The 23,613-nt window shown below is 38.5% G+C and overlaps 2 protein-coding genes across 2 annotated transcripts; both read right to left on the reverse strand.

Annotated features, from left to right (window-relative positions):
- On the reverse strand, positions 1–5,015 carry LOC124371503. The gene is made up of 2 exons (XM_046829854.1): positions 3,242–5,015; positions 1–137 (listed from the first exon to the last, which is right to left on the reverse strand). The coding sequence occupies exons 1-2, from the start codon at positions 5,013–5,015 to the stop codon at positions 1–3; spliced, it is 1,911 nt and encodes a 636-aa protein (XP_046685810.1).
- An 8,185-nt stretch (positions 5,016–13,200) lies between these two features.
- LOC124371504 lies at positions 13,201–23,613 on the reverse strand. The gene is made up of 6 exons (XM_046829855.1): positions 23,139–23,613; positions 22,102–22,385; positions 21,772–21,918; positions 20,474–21,451; positions 13,828–14,421; positions 13,201–13,656 (listed from the first exon to the last, which is right to left on the reverse strand). Exons 2-6 carry the CDS (start codon positions 22,282–22,284, stop codon positions 13,201–13,203), a joined length of 2,358 nt encoding a protein of 785 aa, XP_046685811.1. The 5' UTR covers positions 22,285–22,385; positions 23,139–23,613.

Here is a 23,613-nt window from a genome sequence, read left to right on the forward strand (position 1 = left end):
CTACAAGCTACGCAAAACCGATGTTCCCGTTCCAGTTGTGGGGCACAGTCCTCGCAGACAGCGGGATGTCCGCAAGGAACAGCTACCATCATCACTGCCTTGTGCTCCAGGCAAACGAGGCAGTGATTTATCACTAGCTGCAAAAAACATTTCTTCGTTATTAGTTAAATAAATTTCAATTCCGACAACATGTGATTCACTGACGTCACAGTCTGCCGATTCATTGACGTCACAGTCTGCCAATTCCCCGCGAATATTCAAATGTCGTAATTTGACCTGTTACATTAGATGAGAAAATAAACAAAGAACAGAAGAAATCTTGTTCATACGTCTAGAAACCTTTATTCTTGAACCGGTCTAGCCCTGTAGAGGCAACTACAAACATTGCTAAAACTAGTACAGTTTCCTGCTCTCCTAATATTCCGGTCCGATCAATCCAATGGCGATAGCTGGGTTTGCAGAGATGGAGACGGTTTTGGGAATATTGATTAATTTACTAAGGGATACTTTTATTTATTAATGTGAGTTGTTAATTTTTTATATCTAGAAGTTTTATATCTTAATAATACTGGAAATGACACAGTAACACGTCTAAATAGTCTTTCGATGGAGCAAGCACTAGTAGTAAATAAACTATTTCTGAAGTAAATAAACTCGATTGGTTGTTTACCTTCACAACAGTTTTTTCAAATTAAAGGGATAGGGCGTAAAGTATTTGTTCTACTAGCTAGACGCTTGCCACTGCTCAAACTAGCACACAACATGCGTACAATTGAATCGCAATATGGCATAGTAAGTATGTAGAAGAATTAAACAACCGTCAAAAAGCAGAAGGTTTGAAAGTTACAAACAAACTTTCATACAGCCTAAGTATGTATTTTATAGAACCCAAATAATAAGCGTAATATTAGCAGTAAAAGCGCTGAGTGAAACCAAAAAAACTAGGTTTTTTATTAAGGAAAAACTATCCACCATTTGTTGGTTGTCAACCAACAATCAGTTTTATTAAGTCAAAGATCGATTTTTGACTACTTCATGCAATTAAATTAGTTTGATTTTTGTATAATCTTTTTATTATAAACATTGCCATAGGAACTATAACATTAATACGAATCACCTTTATTACCATGTCAGAAGTTTGCTGGACAAATATTTAATGAATATCAATCAATACAACAATTTGACTTAGAAGATATTCGTGAGGCGAATCTCATTTAAAGTAATAAATAAGTGTACTATTGTACAAAGTTGTATGCAACTCTTCTGATGTGTTTGTGTTAAATATAGTTAATACACGTTAGTACTATTAATAGCCAAATTGGAAATAATGACCTAAATTCCAATACTTGTGGCTCTCATATGGTTCTTATATTATTATAATGATAATTACGTGTGACTCAATATAATAGCTTCCACCAAACTGAGAACAGAAGTCGAGAGTCCAGTGTCAGTGCCGCGCCAGTTCCCCTCATTTGAAAAACAAGTACAATAAAGATGTCTTATTCTACCAGGTGGAGGGCTAAGAAGCCCTCTCTAACACCAACTGGGGACCAACGGCTTAAAGGTGACTTCCGAACCACCACCAATGATTGGGCAGGCGGGCTGCTTGCAAGGACTGGATCTCTCAGCGGTCACTCATCCAAGCAGCAGCCACGCTCGACGTTGCTTGATCCAGTTATCTTGCGATAACCGTTGTACCCGCTACACAGCGCCATTGGCAGTAGTTTGGATACACGATTGTGAAATAAGTTTGTTTTAATTAGTGGGTATAACCAGTATTCAAACTGTAATGATAGCTTGAATACTTATTTGTAATCGCTTATAAACGCTGCAAAATGACTTCCTATCAAAAACGTTTAAGATACAGATTAAAATTGTACTTTAATCCAAAACTTTGCCGCAGAAAGTGTTTTCCTGGCCCAATAATAAAAAAAATTCCTAGCTTACTCCTTTTTTATGTTTTTAACGGTGTTCAAAATAAGTTAGATTATAAGTTTTAATTCACTAAAATAAATTACAATAAATATGTAATTATTAAAAATCCACCCAGTTAGAAGCACCAACTTATTCAGTTAAAGACTATAGAAATTATAAATGTTATGTTCAGAAATAAATATATCGGCGCAGGTTTATTTAACATATGTTTGTTTAAAACAGTGAGGCTCATTCAAACTGCCCGCCTTAATCGATCACCAGTTATTTGTGATGGAATCGGTGATCGCCAGGGTTCTGCTACCTGAACCTCTATCCATCTCTGCGCGCCTGATACTCAGTTACAGGTGAAACATTGAAACGCTGCCTTATCTTGCCTCATCTTGGCTAAATTTCTATTGGTTAGTTAAATATTCATAACTCTGTTCTTGAATAGCTATATTTTTGTTATGGGCGGAGCTGGGCCGGTTGTTTCTTGGACCGCTTGGGTGGACCCCGGGCTACACACGTATCCTTGGGGAGAACCTTTTGCACCTCTTTACTGCGCATCACGTCTCGCGCAGGGAGCCGAGTCGCTCCGACTTACTACGGAAACGCCCGATCTATCACGTGCTTTCGGCTCTTACATATTATCCTACATGCGATTAATAATGCTATTTATACGCGTTCAGAGAACATTATTTTCTCTTTAGTCTATTTATTATGATAATTTTAGTAATGTTTTCACCTTTATCGTCGCTTTTTATAAAACGCGATTACTGTGACTATTTAATATGTAAACTACAAATGTAAATAAAATACCAAACTATTAACATAGCAATACACTTGTTTTTAAAATAACAATTATGGATAGTAGTAATACTTACATTAAAGACTACTGTAGAACTTCAACAATTTCTTATTTAAGTAAAATTTTCTAAATTTGTACAAATATTTACAGGTGGTTTTCGTTGCAATTTGATTTATTCCATTTCTTGTGAGTTGCCTAGAAATAGAAATAGCCGTTAGGTTTTACACTTATTATTTTCATTAATCATTTTCATAAAATTGTTGGTTAGAACTGAAAGATATTAAGTATAGACTTACTTCTAAAGAAATAGACTCGACGACCTCCTTTCAATTTACAGGAGTACAGAAGACAATGTAAATTAATTATCAGATTTTTAAGTTTAGTAACGTAACATGACAAACCCACATTGTAATTTTTGGCAAGAAATTTCTTTTAGATTAAAACAAACAAAAAAACAATTAAATTTCACAAATTTACCTTTCCCCAAATGTATATAATAACTTTAAATTGACTACGAACCTGTCTCCTCCAACTTTGTTGTCAGCTTCGGCAAAAGGGCGTCTAGAGCAATTTGTTGACACTCTTCACTTGTAGGTTTTTTTGAAATCCTTGCTTTCTTTTTTTTCTTAAGTGAGAGAAATCGCCTTTGTGGATCGATATTTTTGCTTTTGCCTGACTTCACATCGGGAAACGAAGGTCCCGTCACTAAGCAGTTGCTGTCCTTGCCTATAGGTTTAAGTTTTAATTGAAGTGGTTTAATAGCATGCTCCCATGTCTTGACTTCTTCTATGGATTCCATTTGGTTTACTATTAATTTGAAACTGTCTAACAACTGCATCTTTTTACCCTCGAGTGCAGAACTGTTGTCTGTGTTTGTATTTCCAATATCTTCTAAAATTGCGGCTTTTTCTGCGCCAGAGGTATTACTCATATCAATGTCAATTTGTAGATTGCACACTTCATCTCCTGACTTTTCAGTGTTTTGAGTAGCGGTTGATTCCACAGACTTCAATTTCCGGCAAAGTAAGTGAATATGCTTGCACATGTTCCACTTTATGCAGGCGTCAATGCAAGTGCAGCTGTATCTGTGGATGCACGCAGAACAATGTTTGCATTCAATGCGACAGTTGCAGTCCGGGTTTACAAGTCTCACGGTGTAGACTTGTCCTAATGATGATGCAACTTCCCAACAGGAATTACCGTAGTTTACAATCAGATTTGCGTCCATTTCTAGCGATGTTTTGTGGCGAGATCGTACATCTTTTAACTTTGAAGTTAATTTGCCTTTTTCTAATATTGTTAATCGATCGAAGAGTTTTTGCTTCGTCATCTGCATGATGGCATGAATAGCCCTATCTAGTCGTTTTACAGTCTTTCCTTTCAGAAACAAATGTTTTATCGTTTTGTGCATACTTTCAAGATGCATGTTCGTATTCACCCCTGCATTGATCCTGTAATAATACGCCCATCGCATGTAGTAGTGTGAATAGTAAGACTTGAAATACTCGCCATACTCTTTAGTGGTCTCATCTTCACACAACGCGTCTGTTATCGACGGTAGCATCTTCATGAAAGCAATTTGATCAGTTTCTTGAAGCAAAGTTCTTAGTTTTTTGTAAACCTCTAACCTTTTTTCTTTTTCTTTTATTTTAGTCAGGTTTGTTTGCCAGGCCCTGTCCACGTGCCATGTACAGTAAAGGCGTTTTTCTACAGGGCCCATGACTGGTAGCCATCCATTGTAGAATAAGTCGGCCATATCAGACATGAACACCGTTGGCTTCAGCTGGTCGCCTAATCTCTCTTTAATGAAAGAGAAAAATGTGCCTACTGTTTCGGAGTCGATGCGACTACAAATAAAAAATGCACATGGGAACCCTTGTCGCATATCATCAATGACCATTAGAGTGACGACCTCGAAATCATAACTATTAAGTCCGTGGGTCCCATCAACGCACACACAGTCACTGCCGAATTTTCTTAACATTTCTTCTTGAGCGGGAGTCATGATTCCCAGGGCAAAATCCTCTTTTTTGAAAGTTGTGTACTGCTCAACTACTTCATTTTGTGGTTTATACAACAAGACACAACTCTTGGCTGACATGTTCTCCTCCTGTACCGACGCATCTACACTGACAGCATCATTCTTATGTCGCACAGTCTCATCTAAACCAAACTCTGACTCAATATTGTATAAATCTTGTTTGGTTAAAAGATGGACTCGGTCCAACTCTTGTTTGTTGACGGTACAACGCACATTGTCAAGTATGACATCGAATGGAATTTTGCTCGCCATACTTGAAGCTATTCTTTTTCTCTCTTCTAGTGATAAGTTCAAGTGTGCCAAGTCAGTTTTGTGCCCTACGTGACTGGGACAATACACCGCTGTTACCTTCCCGTCATTAAAATAGGTAACCCTAATGCCACAAGGACAATATCCATTTATTTTCCTCGTACCTTGAATTTTTAGTTCTCTTTTTCTAGTTTCCTTAGAAGGTTTTGGGTTAAAAACCCCAGACCTACTACAATGCAAATGACTTGTTTTTATAACTGTATCGCTGTTAGTTTTAATTGGATCGGATTTTTTCTTTACAAAGCAGGTTTTAGAAATGCGCTCAGTTTCTTTCAACCACAAGTCAAATGCGTTCACACTCTCAAAATACAAGGTCTCTCGTTTCAAATTTATATCATGCACAACTGAGCAGTGATGATCAAAACCTTCAAGTTTAGTAGCAACATGTTGACATATTGGACAGCGAAAATTTCCTTTCATGTCCTTTTTTATATCTACATTATGTACATTTCTCATATGCCGTTTCAAACAAAATTGTCTGTTAAATACTTTGTCGCAGAATCTACAAATAAAATTTGGAGGCATACTGATTAAAATAGTAAATTAAAACAAAACACTAATAAATATTACTACAACAATTTCTACATAAATCCCATACACTCTAAAGTACACTATTTACAACTACCGAATGATATACACACATACGCCAAAAGAACAAGGTTTGCAGTATTTGCTGGTGTGGGGGGGGGGTGACGATTGTTGCAACAAAACACTACGACGCGACGTCTCGCTAAAACAGAACTAAAACTGCTCTACCGGTACTTATTTACCTACTTGAAGATTAAAGCGTTAACCATGAAACACTGTAACTACACTACATGTTTGCAACAGTCAAAACAATTAATACAAAATACTACACCAACTAAATAATATACATGCAGTAAAAACGGTACACAAACAATTAATTAGTTTCACTGACAGATCGCAATGGCTTGATCTTTTAGGCTTGTCACTACACGTGATAAATCGGGCGTTTCCGTGGCTGGTCGGAGCGACTCGGCTTCCTGCGCGAGACGTGATGCGCAGTGTAGAGGTGCAAAAGGTTTTCCCTAAAGATATGTGGGCTACACACGGTCAGTTCGGTGTGTTCACTTCTAAAGGGCCAAGTACACGGGGCGAGTTTACAAGCTACAAGCCGGCTTTTTTACAAGCAGCTCGTAAACTAGCCCAGTGTACTCACTGCACTCGCTTAAAAGCTGCTTTTAAAAAAGCTCTTGAAAAAGTTGACTCTGCCGGCGACTTTACACGCCACTCGCCGGCTTTTGAGCGATTTAGATTGTAAACTAGCCAATTGTACTCACAGTAGCTTGTGGATTGTCCAGAAGCAACGAGTAGAACGGTCTTTAAAATGTCGGAGGAATTAGTTCTATCGGGAGTTTTAGTTCTATCAAAAGTGATTAAAAGAGAGTTAATTAGACGACAAAACGCGAAACGGAAGAAGAGGAAAGTGTGGGTGAAACCGTGGGTAGGAAGACGTACTGAATATGGTGCATCACATACATTACTGAAAGAGCTGAAGAACGAAGACAATGCAGCCTATAGAAATATGTTAAGAATTACAGGTGAACAGTTTGATGAGCTACTGGAAATGGTTCGCGGAAAGTTGTCAAAGCAGGACACGACAATGAGAATGGCGATTCCAGTAACCACAAAATTAGAAATAACATTACGATATTTAGCGACTGGTGATTCGTTTAAATCTTTGGAGTACCTGTTTCGAGTTCCAGAAACAACAATATCCAGGTTCTTACCACATGTACTTACGGAGATTCGTTGCGTGCTTCGTCCATTTATTAATGTAAGTGTAAATATTTTATCTTATTTTTATTTTCAAAACTTGCATGAATGAAGAACATTTTGCCCTTGTATTAAGTAACGTTGGTTTGAAATATGGAAAAGGATGGTAAATATACACTTCTCAATCTCAAAACTTGTATTTAAAAATTTATCTTGAACAAAATGAAATGCTTTTGATACATAATATATTAATTAAATGTTTACAAACGTATTTATCATTGCTCTTTTCAATATGTCCTCTTCCTCGTTTGAAGAACAAACGGACGCTATTGATTGAGGAGATTGCAATGAAGGAAATTTGTCATATTGATGTTGAACTGATTCATCGTCCAATGTGTTTAACTTACTACGAGTGATACAATTTTGTATCTCCTGCTGTAGCAGGATGGCTGCCCGATTAGGTAGCTGACGCATTTCTGATGCGACATACCTGCCAAACAGGTCATATGGCTTGTCCTCAGTAGATTTGTTTGCTATCTCATCTAATTTTTGGATAGCTTGAGCTATTTCTTTGTCTGGTATACTATCTGATTTTTTTTAACCTTTTTTTCGGCTGCTCAGGTGGCTTCATAATTTCAGATGATTGAGCAGTGATTTTTCCCCCGATGTCAGGCTCATCTTGGTCAATAGAGTTCCCTTCCTCATCTTTTTCTGCAATATCAGTTTGGCTTGCATCCTAAAAAAGGACAAAAACTGCTAATAATTGTATGTAATTTTTATGCATTATTTATAGTCCAGTCAATGACAGTAAAAATACTGTATTACAGTAGAACTTCGATAATTCGGACCACTATAATTCTTACTTCCCCAAAATTCGTAGTAAAACCTCGGTCCCTTGAAATAACCTTTATAATTCGTAGAAAAACAATGCATTTCGGTCCCCTCCTTATTTCGTAGTAATTTCGCTGCCCAGATGGGCTCAGTTCGTCGTAACTTCTATAATACGTAGTAATGTAGGCCAGAACATGCTATAATTCGTACTTGAGCCTCATTTTCGTTCATGTTGTTTAGGATTGTAAGCATCATACTAGGACTTAGGACTGAAAGCATCATGTGTATCGTTATTCAGTACCATAGTTGAGTTCCAAGAACCGAGTACGAGTGTCTCTAGCCGAGAAAAAAGCAAAAGATAATTCGATCTCCTATTCGAAGTAAATCCTCGGCCCCTTTAACTACGAATTATCGAAGTTCTACTGTACCTCCTAATGTTTTAGAGTAGCATTGATTTTCATGAAAATTTGTAATTAGCTTCTGAATTAAAATTCCCCAATGTAAAAACAAACCTTAATATAATACAAATATATAATTAGCTATTACAAAGAAGGAAATTAAAAACCGTCACTGACTGGACTAATACCGTAGCAAAAAAGTTGTTATAAACTATATTTCATTTTCAGGTACCCACAACTGTTGAAGAGTGGACAAAAATTGAAAAGGTTTTCCTCCAACGTTGGAATTTCCCTAGATGCTGTGGAGCGATTGATGGTAAACATGTTCTTATTAAAAGACCTCCAGGTTCAGGTTCAGTATACTACAACTATAAGAAAACCTACAGCATCATACTATTTGCTGTGGTGGATGCTGATTATTGCTTCACTTACGTTGATGTAGGAGGAAATGGAAGAGCCAATGACAGTGCAGTGTTCAGAAATAGTTCTCTGAACATTGCAATGGAAAATAAAACAATTGGGTTTCCTGAGGACCATGTTATTATCGGAGATGATGCTTTCCCTCTTAGGCCCGATCTTATGAAGCCTTTTAGTAAACATGGATTAAGTGATGAAGAGAAAATGTTCAATTATCGCACATCCCGTGCCAGGAGAATTTCAGAGAATGCTTTTGGCGTACTTGCCTGGCGTTTTCGAGTGTTCTCAAAAGCAATTGAGCTGAAACCCGACACCATCGATAGAGTTATTTTGGCTGCTTGCAGTTTGCATAACTGGTTGCGAAAGACTTCCCCAGACCACTATATGCCACAAAAAGCACTGGACAGAGAAGATTTAAACACAGGAGAAGTAACACCTGGTCAGTGGAGGTTACATGCCAACACCTTACGACCAGTGACCTCATTGGGCAGCAACAATCCAAACAGAACAGCAATACAGATCAGACAACAGTTCATGAAATATTTCACTGAAGAAAATCCTCTACCCTGGCAATGGGAGAAAGTTGGACTAAAAAGGCCTTAAAGAATGTATTTAAAATATTTTTTGTAATCAAATTTAAAAATAACATGTAAATACATTTACTTACCAAATTTGATTGACTGCTTCTTGTTGCCAAAACCTCACTCAGGAAACATGCATCGTTGAACCAGGTTAGTTTTGGCACATAAACGTCATCTGCCCCACATCCACTCTTTTTACTTTTCTCAATTTTATTTAACTCCGTTCTGTAGACATCTTTAATGGACTTAATTTTTGCCGTAAGTTGCTTTTTATCCATTTGCCCCAACAACTGATTTTCTTCCAGTTCAGACATTAGTTGTTTAAACACCATATCCCTCAACGATTTGTTGCAGTAATTTTTATCTTTAATGTTCCACAATGCCGGAAACTGTTGATACAGTTGTAAAAACAACGAAATGTTATTCGCATTCCACTTCATTTTGTCAACAGGAAACCACTACGAAACAACAAACAGCAGGTATATTTCTACACGCCAGCTACTTGGCTACTGAGCGAGTGGAATGTTTATGTGTACTCGACAACTAGCGCACTCGCCAACTCGCCGGCTTGTAGCTTGTAAACACGCCCCGTGTACTTCAGCCTTAACTGAACGCAACAATCGCCTCCACACGCTCACTTCTGTGTGTCATTTCGACCTGCCATCCACGAGTCGCCGTGAACGCCATTAGAGTTGGGCCTGTGTTTTTATTTTACGTTTTGATGATACATGTTTATTTTGACTGTGTGTAGACCACTCTGTGTTTGATCATGTATTCAGATGATGAATTATTGTTTATGTGAGGAGCAGTAGCATGTGTTATAGTTAAAAGAAGAAAGCGCAGAATCAAACGCAATATATGGGTTAAGGATTGGCTTTCAAAACGAGCTAAATACTCACACATTAACATTTTGGATGAGCTGCGATTCCATCCAAAAGACTGGCACAATTACCTCAGGATGGACGAGGATACATATTTGGACTTATTATCTCGTGTTTCTCCTCTGATTAAGATACGAACATGCGAACAGCAATAACGCCCCATGAACGCCTTACAGCAACCCTCCGCTATTTAGCAACGGGAAGGTCATTGGAAGGCTTGAAATTTTGAACCCTAATTTCGCCACAAGCACTGGGCAAAATTATAGAAGAGACCTGCAATGCCCTGTTAAAAGTGTTAAAGAAGGAATACTGCAAGGTAAGTCATCAAAGTTTTTGATTTCAAAAATGTTTTATGACACAATTAGTCATGTAACAAATAATGTCTACAAGGTAAATTTTATCAGTAACATGTAGATAGCGTACACTTACGAATTAAAATTAAAAACTTCGTAGAAATTGAAAAAAAAACTCCTTAATGTTAAACATCACTCCTTTTAAGTCCTGGCAAAAGTTTTAAATGCTCAAAAATTCACAATATACGAGTGTGGCTCATATTTAAACGTCACAAAAATTATAAATGGGAAAAGTCAAAAAATAATGTTCAGTTTTGTGGTGTGTTTGGAACATAATTAGAATAATACTGACATAAGTTCTGTGCGTCAGATGTACCTGGGAACTGGGTTGGTAAACTCTGAGATTGTGATGTCTGCTGTTGATAGTTGGGTTGTGTAGGTGGGAAAAAAGCATTGGACATGTTAAATGTCGATATTTGTTGTAAAGCGCCAACCTCCGCATCGAAAAGTGCATCATTAATTTTCTTTTCTGCGTATATGCGCTGTTCTTGGGGTAAAAATCGAAGTTTCGCAGCAACATTTTTTCCAAATATATCGAACTGGTCTTCACGTTTAATATCAGCAAGCTTATCACCAACAGTGGCCAATATTTTATCTTCTACCTTTTTTTAAAGCTGTTTAATAACTGGGATGACTCATGCTGCGTCGAAGCAGTGATAGTTAATTTACCGGCGTCATCAATATCAGAATCCTAAAAAGAGAAAATAAATTCAATACTAGCAATCCTGGTGCGGAAATTCCGTAATATGCCCCAACTTGTTGTATGACCATATTGTAAGTTAGAAATGCTGCGTTTTATTTCAATATTTGCGTAAATTATATACTTTCCATACATACCTCACAAATAAAAATTTTTTTTTTTTCAAAGTGTCGAAAATAACGCACTGATTCCGAAACTGATAAATTTTGGTGACGGATATCTACGGAAAACCCCGGAACATAGGAAAAACGTTAATTTGAGTACCAACATGAACAACTTCAGAAAAAAATCCGTTTTTCAGATTTGCCGGGGTTTTCCGACGTAAAAAAAATTATCATATTCGGAATCGGGGCGTTATTTCCTACAGTTTGAAATTTTTTAAATTCTTAGGTTCGTATAGAAACTATAAAGTTGCCAAATTTGCCTTCTTTGTAAGTAATTAATGCAATGTTTTTAATTTACAGTTCCCCAGTACCGAGGAAGAGTGGAAGGAGATTGGAAGAGGATTCTATGAACAATGGAACTTCCCTAATTGCGTGGGAGCCATAGATGGTAAGCATGTTCCTATACTTCCTCCACCTGGAAGTGGATCATTCTTTTTTAACTACAAGAAGTTCCACAGCCAAGTCTTACTGGGTGTCGCTGACTACGACTACAAATTGAACTATTTTAGTTTTGGTGTAAACGGACGGGTCTCTGGTGGAGGTGTTTTATCGTATTGTGATTTGTATGAAAAATGGTGAAGAAAACTCTAAGACTACCACAACCAAGTGTGGCTGATGGCACATTGTTGCCATATGACTGTGTTCATTGGTGACGAAGCATTTGAACTGAGAGAAAACTTGATGAAGCCATTCAATGCGAGTGTGTTGAACTATGAGTGACGAATTTGTAACTACAGGTTCTCGCGAGCATTATCGAAAATGTTTTTGGTATTTTAGTTGCTAGGTTTGGAGTTTTACAAAAACCTATCACCTTGCGTCTCGATCGCATATCAGACGTTGTGCTTGCCTGCTGTACTCTGCACAACTTTTTGCGAGCAACGTCACCCAACAAGTACACCCCTTCTGACTGCTTGGACAAAGAGAGTGAAGGCGTCCTGATTCCTGGACTACGTATGGAGGAGCGTAGGAAACTGCAGAGAAATCGAAAAAGAGCGAAAGAGACAAATGGAAAGAAAACGAGGGATGCATTTGTAAAGTACTTCAATGGTAACGGAAAGGTTGAGTGGCAAGACAGATATGCATAAGCTCACTTTACTGTTCTAACTTAATCCGCCTAAAGACAATCACATCCAGTAATGTATAGGTTTTTTTTGTTTATAAATTTTCATTTACCACAAGTACTGTAAAGCAACAAATCATCGCATTTGACGTTAGGAATTTTTTTGTAACAGTGAGAATAAACAACAACTGTCCATGCAAACCTTTGTCATACAATGAAATAAAATAACATCAAGTTGCACTTGTATTATTAAACCTGTCGCTTAACTTGATAGGGCTATTATAATAATTGTTACAGTATTAATATTATTACATTATTATGAAACATGTACTTTTCATATGCGAATCGTTGAAGGATTCGTTTAATTATTTTATAATATACTTACGGTATTTTACAGCTGATTTCACTGCGTATAAACACATGTCAGTTCCCAGAATTGTTTGTTCTAAAATAGTTTTTTTTATTTATAATTACATCTTAAAATTATAATTTCTACTTACCTCATTACCACTTGATTCTGCCAAGGAGGATTTTGCAGTCATTGGTGTCTCTTGGCCTGTTAGGGATAGCAATTCTGCCCTGCTAAGGAAGAAAAGGGTATCTGACATCTGGCCTATTTTGAGCTAGGCTGACTTTACTCTTTTGCTCATTGCCAAGCAGTAGATTTAAATATTAAGTTCTGGTTTTTTGAGGCAATTTGTAATATTGTATCCAGAATCTAAAAATATAGTTTATGAAGTAAAAAAATTCATTTATCATTTAAATACTTGTAGTTACATAAGTGTACCTTAAGCGATTCTAAGCCAAAAAAGCGTATCTGCCACATACGGTTTTTTGGCTTCTTGTTCTATGCGATTTCAACAGCATGATTGTAGGGCTAAACACAGTAACAAGTCACATAATATTTATCTAGTGTTAGTTTTAATGATAAAATGAGACTTCTAATTACTATGATGACAAAGTTACACACATTTTTAGAAATTTACATGAATATTGTCTATACAACTCAGTCAATGTCATGTTCTGTGATTAGATCAGGCTCCTCACTCACTGCTAGATCAACCCAAAAGCCATGTCTGTTGGGAGGCATCAAAGGCACAAGTTTTTTAATAATGTCTTGTTTCTTTTCTTTGTTCACACCTCTGGGGCTGGTTCTTGTATTTGGTTTTGGAACTTCTCTCTTCTTCGTAAATCCTGCTTTTAAAAAGGACAATTGAAAGACTTCCCCACTGAATGATTTTCTGTAGAACACGTCAAAAGATCCTCTTTGGAAAAGAACATGTACCATTTCACTAAGATATGGACGAGGAACTTTATGCATAATTTTATACTGTGAAGAATAGTTAAATTCTGTGAAAAAGTCCTGATGCTCCATACTCTTTACAGTAACCTTTCCAGAGTTACTAGCTTTGACAGCATCTTTGAAGTCTTCAAAATCATACATTTTTCCTTTTGACTTTATCTGAAACAATACAAAAATTTAAAATTGAATAACTTAAGGAAAAAGAAACAAATAAAAAGCTGCGCCGAAAGTGGAAACGTAAAAGATTACTTAATTTTATAACATTTACATTATAAAAGTAGAGGTACTTGTAATATAATAGGTTCTAAATTCAAATTTATCATTGCTTACCTGTTTATTAACTTGGTGATGGAAATGGTCTGCAGACATAAATGTATGTCCTGTCTCTAGATAGTTTAAAACAATCTCATTAGCTTCAATATCATTTGAATTTACCAATCCTGTCAGGTAGGAAAACAAAGCCCAATTTTTGTTCTGGGCTGCACAATTGTCCATCCAAATGTATATTTTTTTTTCATCTCTTTTGTGCATGATAAAAGAATTTAATGCACTCGCAATGTCCTCCTTTTTCCTACCGGAAATTCCCTCATGCCAGATGCATGCAAAAGGATCCATGGTTGGTTTTTTTCCAACAGGCACAAATGATTCATTGAAAAGGACAATTCTACGAGTAAACACTGCTTCTTTGAACTGTTCAATGTGAGGCAACATTATTACTTTCTGCAAGTCCATTGTGTAGACAACTGTACCAGAAGGCCTATAACTATCTAAATTGTCTTTATCAATTGATTTTTCATATGCTTCTCGGGCTTCAGTATATTTCTTTTTATGATCTTTCCATTCATTGCATTCCGGACACAAAAGTTCATCGATTTGGCCATGATCTTGTTTGTGTAGATTGTACTTTTCACATCTTTCGCATTCCTCGTACGTCCTGGGTATGACGTTAAACTGCCCACACCCACCTAACCATTTCCTTAATTCCTACCAAATCCCCCTCCAGGGTAAAAGTACCCGTCCTCTGACCGTTCCAGTGCATGGCTCGCTGGGAGTGCTTAAGCCGGCACTAGGTGCCCTATCTGGTGTCGGTGAGAGCTGATGTGAGCTTGTCTCTGCCGAGGCGTAAGTCATGTACTGGTTCAGAAGCCAGCCACTTCGGTCCTTGGTCAGGAAGTGTTCAGTAGGCAGGGGTGTCGGAGCCCCTGTTGCCACGTGCGAGTCCAAGTTGTGCGCGTATTCCCGGCTTGGTAATCGATGGAAACCGGGCCTCGGGGAACTGAGGTAGGGTTGTCCCCCAAGCTACGGTTTGTGGGACACCCGAGGGCATGCCCGCTCCCGGTGAATCGGCCCGCACTACTAAACACGATGCGCTGGTGAACTTATCTATGGATATTCAAAACACTCCACCCTTAGGGCAAGAATTTGGAGGAAGAGACAACGATCCAGAGAAAAAGCGACAGTTGTCAGATTCTGAAAATGAATCGTATATCAAACAAAGGAAAGTGGAAGAAAAAGTAAGAGCTGAAAATATGAGCATTCCTACTCCACTATACTTAATCGTGAGTCATAAGGATGAGGGCAAAACTCTTACGAAGGTTAGTCCTTTCCTTATTAACAAGGCTTTTGTTTCCTCAGGCGGTCAGCCTAAATCCGTAAGCAAATTAAGGAATGGAACTATCTTGGTGGAGGCTGCCAACCACATCCAAGCCAAGAAATTCCTTCAGATGACAAGCTTTTTTGATCAGGTAGAAGTCGTCGTTCAACCGCACTCCTCACTGAACACCTCCAAGGGGATCGTCTTCTGCCGTGACCTGATGGAGTGTAGTGAGGAGGAGATCAAGGATGAGCTGCAGTGTGAAATGGTGACCGATGTGGTCAGGATGCTTCGGACGGAGAATGGGAGAAAGGTTCCTACTCCTGGTCTAATTCTGACCTTTGCATTTCCCCAACCCCAAAAACTATTAAGGCTGGGTACTTGTCCCTGACTGTACGGCCATACTTCAAAAATCCGCAGCGGTGTTTCCGTTGTCAGAGATTCGGGCACTCTACTAAGACGTGCTCGGGCCCTGAGACTTGTTCCCGTTGCGGCGATGAAGGCCACCAAGAGGAAGGTTGCAAGAACGACGTCAGATGCGTGAACTGTAAGGGCAAACACGCCGCCACCTCGAAGGAGTGTAGAGTTTACATAGAGGAAAAGGAAGTATTGAAGATTGTCACTCTTAACAAACTCTCCTTTAATGAAGCCCGAAAAGAGTACAGGAGAAGAATCGCTCCAACCCCTAAAAAGGGAGTCTCGTACTCCGAAGCTGCTTCAGCCCCCGTCCAATCCGCGCAGTGCCCGTCATGTACTGCTTTAGAAGGTATGGTACTCAATTTAACAGAGCAGGTTGCCGCTTTGGTTAAACAGCTTGCAGCCGGTACCGGACAACATCCGTTGGCATCCACCAGTAAGCCTTCCCAAGCAGTCCACACGCCCCTTAAATCCAACACACAGACTCAAGCTCGCCCAACAGCTACTTCTACTTTCAGGGATAAGGTGCAACAAAATACGAAACCCACCTTATCTTTGGAAGAGAGGAAAAAACTCGCCGACAAACTAAAAAAGAATATCCAAGAAAAAGCAGAAAATAGATCCAAATCCCTAGTAAAAAAGACTAACTCATCCTCGTCCAGATCCTCACAATTATCACTTGATGATGATATGGTTGAGGACCCTTTGGAGATGCAGACGGAGTTCCAAACTGTTCATGGTAACTTCCGTCCTGTATATAAACAAAGAAAAAAAATTACGATGAACTAGCACAAAATAAAATATATAATATAATATAAAATGCTGTTACAATGGAATATTAATGGTTTGAGAAGCCACTTTGAAGACTTAAAACTACTTATAAAGACAAGAAAACCTAAATTTATTTGCCTACAAGAGACTAAATTGTCTCCTCATACTCATTTCAAACAAAATGGTTATGACATCTTTCGCCTAGATCATCACCAACAAATTGCCTGTGGAGGTGTGGCTATTCTAGCAGATTCTTCTGTTAATGCTAGAGCTTTGAACATCGTCACAAACCTCCAGGCAGTAGCAATAGCAATCGATGTTCCTTTTAAATTAATCATCTGCTCCATATATATTCCACCTCCCCCTTTTGATTTATCTCTTGATGATCTACGTGATCTCTACAGCCAGGTCCCGTCTCCTTTCTTGATGGTTGGTGATTTTAATGCACATCATCGCTCTTGGGGTTCCAGCCATTCTGATCGGAGGGGTAACATGGTTGCGGGATTGTGGGATGAAGTGGCAGCGGTCGTTCTCAATGACGAGTCGGCCACTTACATGTGCCCTAGGACTGGCATATGGTCGGCAATCGACCTGTCAATCTGCAGTCCGGTCGTGGCAACTCGAGTGCATTGGTCCGTACTTCCCGACCTGTCAGGGAGTGACCATGCGCCCATTGCCGTGGCTTTTGAATCCTTTCCGTCTTTGACAGGCAGGTGTCCCAGGTGGAAAATTAAGAGGGCTGACTGGAACGAGTACAAAAAGAACATAGTTTCTCAAACTACTAATATCGAATTAAACGACATAAATACAGCCACTGAATTATTTACATCTAATATTATAACATCCGCAGAGCGAAGCATTCCAAAATCCTCAGGTTCACCAAACAAACGCCAGGTTTCTTGGTGGTCTGAAGAATGTTCGGCGGCTCTAAAGGAACGTCGAAAATGTTTAAGACAGTTCAACAGATCACCGAATGAAGAAAATTTAAGTAGGTACAGAAGAGCACGGGCAAAAGCAAGACAGGTTTTTAGACAGAGACGGCGGCAGTCCTGGCTGGACTACACAGATCAAATAAAACGAACTACTCCTGCATCTGATGTTTGGAGGAAGCTTCGATCTGTTTGCTGTAAGACCTCCCCACCTTCTCTTATTGCTCTGAAAAATGGTACCGATGTGGTAACTGATCCCTTGACAGTTTCCAATTTACTCGGCTCACATTTTGCGGAAATTTCAAAAACGTCATCTTACAATAGGGAGTTTCAAAATTTCAAAACAAATACAGAAAGACATCCTCTAAATTTAAATATTAATAACAACTCTCCTTTAAACCTTCCCTTTACCATTGATGAACTTGATTCATCACTAAAGGCGACATCAAATTCTGCTCCAGGTCCCGATAACATACATTATGCCATGTTGCGGAACCTGACGGAGGATGGAAAACAAGATCTTCTGAAATTATATAATAGAATATATTTAGAAAACACATTCCCTAATTCTTGGCGTCGCTCTCACATTATCGCTCTCCAAAAACCGGGCCAAGATAGAACTTCTCCAGGAAGCTATAGACCAATTTCCCTTACTAGCAGTCTCTGCAAAGTATTCGAAAGGATGGTCAACAGACGTCTTGTTTGGTTTCTGGAGAAAAATAATCTTCTTTCACCTTCCCAGTGCGGATTCCGACAAGGCCGGTCTACAAGTGACCATCTACTTGCCTTGGAATCGGCAATCCTGAATTCCTTTATTAAAAGAAAACAGTTGATCGCGGTATTCTTTGACATTTCCAAGGCTTATGACAAAGCTTGGAGAAGGGGGATATTAAATGCTTTAATATCTTGGGGTGTAGGGGGCCACATGGTTTCTTTCATACAGGGCTTCTTGTCGGAAAGAACCATACAGGTCAAACTTGGGACAACCATTTCCGATTCATTCACGCTGGAAAATGGTATTCCACAAGGTAGCGTTCTAAGCTGTACTCTGTTTGCCATTGCAATCAATAACATATCGTCTTGCGTTACCCCTCCTGTGCGCTGTTCTTTGTTTGTAGATGATTTTTCTATTTACATTTCTACAAAGAAGCTAGCGGTGGGGGAGAGAGCTTTACAGCTTACCATCAACAGGCTTGAGCAGTGGTGCGGAGTTACGGGTTTTTCTTTTTCGCCACCTAAAACAAAAGCCATCGTTTTCTCCAGAATGCGTACCCTTGAGCAGCCAACGCTCTCTTTGCTGGGTCAGACAATCACTACCTGTGACAATATCAGATTCCTGGGTCTCACATTTGATACCCGGCTAACTTGGGTGCCTCACCTGAAAGATCTAAAAAATCGATGCATGAAGCGCTTGAACATACTGAGAGCTTTAAGCGGAACAAAATGGGGGGCGGACAGGACATGCATGCTCAGGTTCTACAAAGCCACCATCCGTTCCTGTCTAGATTATGGATGTCAAGCATATGGGTCCGCAAGACCCAGTGCTCTCAAAATGCTTGACCCAGTCCATAATTCTGCTTTAAGACTGGCCACTGGAGCTTTTCGATCTTGTCCTATTAACAGTCTTCTCGCAGAAACGGGAGAACCCCCTCTTTCGCATAGACGACAACAACTGTCCCTAAACTATGTTCACGCTCTTTCAGGGAAGCCAGAAAACCCTGCGTTTGAACCGGTCCTGCGAAATCCACTCTATAATTCTTTCCTAGCGAGACCAAATCTTCCTTCACCCTTAGGCGTTAGGGCCAAATCCTACGCTTATGAAATAGGCCTAAACGAATACCAGTTTAAAGTCGTTCATCAATGTGATATCCCACCCTGGAGCGTCTCAATGCCAAAAATTATTTTAAATCTCTCTAGGTTTAAAAAAGTCTCCACTCCAGAAACAGTCTACCAACAAGAATTCCGTCAAATACTAGGCAGCCTCGCACCTTGCGATGTTGTCTATACTGACGGGTCAAAGGAACGTTGTAGAACTGGATGTGCTTTCGTTACTGGGGTAAGACGATACGGATTTCGTCTCCCCAACGACTCTTCTATTTTCACGGCCGAATTAACAGCCATCCAAAAGGCCCTAAATATAACGTTTTGTATGACTAAAAAATTGGTTATCTGCAGCGACTCCCTTAGTGGTATACAAGCCATCAGCGACATGTTTTCAAAACACATCATCATCCGCGAAATATGGCACTCTTTGTCTTCCCTTCAGTCCGAAGGTGTTGCTGTCTTTCTTGTCTGGGTACCTGGACACATTGGAGTATCCGGAAACGAGCTGGCAGATAGAGGAGCTAAGGAAGCATTACAACTCCAGCCTTACACCGCACGGATGATTTCTTCCGACATTACCCCGGTAGTGAAGGCCAAACTGAAAGCCAAATGGAATAGCGATTGGCGGGCAGTCGTCAACAACAAGTTACGGTTTATTAAAGACTGCGTTGGACTCTGGGAAACAGCGAACCGCCTGTCTCGTCGTGAGGAGGTTGTGTTGTGTCGCCTGCGGCTAGGCCACACGCTTCTCACACATGGCTTCCTCATGAGTAGAGATGATCCTCCGGTCTGCAACACATGTGACACTGTCATTACTGTCAAACATGTGCTTGTTGACTGCCCTCGCTATTCGGTACATAGGCGCAACTCGAATCTGCCGGCTTCGTTGAACGATATTCTTTGTGATGACAAGACGGCAACTCAAAGATTGCTGTGTTTTCTGAATGCAACGTCGCTGATTAATAAAACATAATTTAATTTTAAACTTATTTATTCAGATTATCTATTGTTGTTAATATTTATAAATTTTATTATTTATTTTATGTATCATTTATCTTGACAGCTGCCAAATTAGCCCCTTTACAGCTAACTTGGTGGCAGTAAATTGTGTTAAGTTTTTACAGTTTATTTAATTAATGTTATGTACCTTGTCCTTATTTATGTTCTATTTATCTTTTAGTCCTTATATAGGTTAAGACCTCTCTACAGTCTTTCCCTTGTTATATTTATTGTTATCTAGTTTTAAGTATAAATTATTTACTCACCTACTTGTTGTAATTCCTATTTTTGTTATATACAATGTAATCTGTATGCACCTAATTGACACTACCAGATACGAGTAGGTGTCAATTCTTTCTTGAGGGCAATGATAACCTCAGCGTTTTTTGCCCCTTATAAAAAAAAAAAAAAAAAAAAAAAAAAAAAAAAAAAAAACGCATTCCTCGTGGCCCAATTTTGCAAAGGAAATGTTCATTTCTGATATTACATTTCGATACAAGTCGTATGAACAATGAAAGTTTTCTTCTGCTTCGTGATCTTTCATTAATTCTTCGTGCATTTTTGCTATTGACAGTTCACAGGGCAAATATTTCCTGTTAGGAGCATGTTCTCTCCTATAATGTGATATACATGGATTGTATTTTAAAATATGATCCTTGATAATACTCCTATCCACAAGGTTATGTGGGGGGTGTCTTCCCCGTTGATCGCGTTTCGGTAAAACGCCATCAGTTGATTTGTTCAAAACATTAGTAATGAACATGTCATTGTTTTTTTTGTAGCCGAGTGTGGATAAGAAAAATGTTTTACAAACCATCTTTCTTGCTCCGTCACTGTCTGTAAGGAAGTAAAAGAATGTTTTTCCCCTCCTTGATTCTTCCTCTGGGTGTGTTTTCCTTTTAACTTTGCTTTTATCAATGTGCCCTAAAATAAAAACTTTTCTCTCATTTTCCTCCATAGCCCAAAAGTGTTCGTGGATTTTCATTCTTCTGTGTTCTGTAAGTTTGGTCGTGCATTTTCTTTTACATGTATTATTACATGGGGGCTGAAGTGCATGTTTATCTTTATTTTTTTCACGTTTTGATTTAATGTCTTCTTTACACCTCGGCGCAGCTCTTTTCCTCGGGTTCCCATTTTTGGTGAACCCTTTAGGAGCTTCATCTGTTTCCTCGAGCAAAGCAGCTGTATTATTATGTTCTAAGTTCGACTCTGCTGTCTCCATCTGCTGGTGTTCCTCTGTTGGCGCTACTTCTATTGGGTTGACTTGTTCAACTACAATGGCAACATTTTCTACCAAATCTGGAGCTATGTCAAACAGCACGTCGACATTCTGTAGCTGTTGTTCTTCTGCCGCTTCAGGCAATAAATCAAACAAATCTTCAATAAAATCACTGGCATTGTCTTCATTTGATTCATAGCTCTGCAAAAAGTGAAATAAATGAGTTTTTCATTAAGGCTATATTTTATATATTTTTTCATGTAGGCTATATTTTCATCCTATGCAATTTACATATTTGGTAATTCAATGAGTTATGACAGTAGTAAGATATAAATCAAACATAAAAGTTGCCTATAGACAACATTGCATAACCCTACAAAAGCTAACAAAATATGAGGCGTTGGTAGGCCTACATTCAACTAGTTCGCTTATTTATTTTATTTACTGAATTAAATAAATATATATTACCGATATATTTTAGGCTATCAGTTTGATAGGGCATAGTAGATTAAGCAAATTACCTTTTTATTATCTGTAGTTGTCGTAGACTCTTCATGTCTGATATCAACTTCTGTTAAATTAGCATAAGGCCTACTACGTGTTTCCTCATTGTTCAAGTGGACGACCATAAAAAGTGATCCGTTTTGAAGAACTGTAGGAGCGCTTGGCTGAAAAAATAATAATTTTGTAAATAATTTTTGCAGGGACCAGCAAACAAAAAGCATTTAGGCTACAGTGGCTTAATCTAGACTAATTCTGCATATTGATAAATTAAGTTTGTTTTAAAAGCTCTATTTCTAGGCCTAGGATTAAAACTATATTATGGTAGGCCTAATCAATATTGTACTTACATCTGCATTACTAGAAGTAGATGGCAGAGACTGTTCTACTTGCTCAAACGATGTTGATGTACTAGGCCTAGGCCTAACTGGTAAAACTTCCTTAGGGGCAGGATTGCATTTGCTGTCAGAGTTATGAACTAAAAATGCGCATCTAGAAAATGATTTCTTACACACATTACATGTATAACCCATTTTAAACCATCTGAATCAAACACTTCTTCTCAAGGTTTCAAACTCACAGTCCAATCACAAATTCAGAGCTTATAAAGAAATTCACTTCAAACCTAAACAATTTTGGGTACTTTGGGATTATACCGACCACACCCAGACATGAATCGTTATTTCACATTTCGTTTCTACTGATTACTAGATTAGCGTAGAACAATATTTCGTCAATATAAAACAGGAATTGTCTTATCGCAAACACCTCCCCATCCTCAGACAGAGGTCAAAGTCGAGCGTCTAGTAGATAACGTGATTGCAGAGTCTCGCCGCCCGTTCAGCTGGTGCATCGCTTTGTTGTACTTCCGTGTTTTACCTCTACATTTCTCCAAACACAAAAATTCAACAAAAACAAACATTTACCAAACTAAACTTTTTATTAAAAAAACACTCAAAACTTGTTTTTATTCTTGATCACATTCCGCCACCCAAAATGCGAGTGCCTCCGGCCATCAGCGCGGGCTTCGACAGCACCTTCGGTGCTGCCCCGCGCTGATGTCGACGAAAGAAAAACATCCCTCGAGATAGTACCTATCAGTAAAATATCAAATTCTAGAGGGGCTAATCAGAAATATAAATTGAATTGTAATGGAAAGGCAATGATGTACCGTGCAATGATGCCGCGCGGCCTGCCGTAATCAGGATTCTCGAGAAAGATAAGATAACAGCGACAACAATACCGATCACAATACCTGGAAATGCTTGTAAGTTTATAATTTTGTAATTGAAGAGTTGTTTTTTCGTTCTATCATGTTTGTTTCTATAAATTTCTATTTTTGTGTTCTTCATACTGGTGTGGTCGGTATAATCCCAAAGTACCCAATTTTGTTTTGAGGTTATATTACGGCTTAATCAGCTGAGGTATAATAGTTATTAGTTATTCATTTTGCGTTTTTTGATGTCATTTTACACTGTAATGTTACACTATTAACAAAGTCAAGCTTAATTGCACACGTCTCAAAAGTTAATCCAAATGGGTAACTACATGTGACGTAATAGATATTCTAAGCAAGAAAACAGTATCTGCACGAGACTAAGCAAAACAACCGTATCTGCACCGCACATACGTTTATTTTGCTTAGACATAGTAGATACGGTGTTTTGGCTTAGAAATTCAGAATTGAAGTGTAGTTACGGTATATTTCATATTGATTATCTCAAAAACTGTTGTAGATACGGTCTTTTAGCTTATTTTTTTGGATTCCTCGTTGTCAATAACATAAAAATCACCTCTAACCTCAAATTCCTTAATTTTGTCAGTTACGGTCTTTTCGCTTAGCAGGGCAGAATTGGTCGTAA

The sequence above is a fragment of the Homalodisca vitripennis genome, unplaced genomic scaffold, assembly GCF_021130785.1.
Source record: "Homalodisca vitripennis isolate AUS2020 unplaced genomic scaffold, UT_GWSS_2.1 ScUCBcl_1494;HRSCAF=5199, whole genome shotgun sequence".
Lineage (NCBI taxonomy): Eukaryota > Metazoa > Arthropoda > Insecta > Hemiptera > Cicadellidae > Homalodisca > Homalodisca vitripennis.

Bases quoted from the DNA above. Each gene is read 5' to 3' on its own strand.
- LOC124371503 (XM_046829854.1), bottom strand. From the start codon at position 5,015: ATGGCGAGCAAAATTCCATTCGATGTCATACTTGACAATGTGCGTTGT. The intron at 138-3,241 runs GTTCGTAGTCAA...TGTTTTTTGCAG, and splicing joins AACAAAGTTGGAGGAGACAG to CTAGTGATAAATCACTGCCT.
- LOC124371504 (XM_046829855.1), bottom strand. From the start codon at position 22,284: ATGGGTTATACATGTAATGTGTGTAAGAAATCATTTTCTAGATGCGCA. The intron at 21,919-22,101 runs GTAAGTACAATA...TTATTTTTTCAG, and splicing joins CTACTTCTAGTAATGCAGAT to CCAAGCGCTCCTACAGTTCT. The intron at 21,452-21,771 runs GTAATTTGCTTA...CACTTTTTGCAG, and splicing joins CAACTACAGATAATAAAAAG to AGCTATGAATCAAATGAAGA.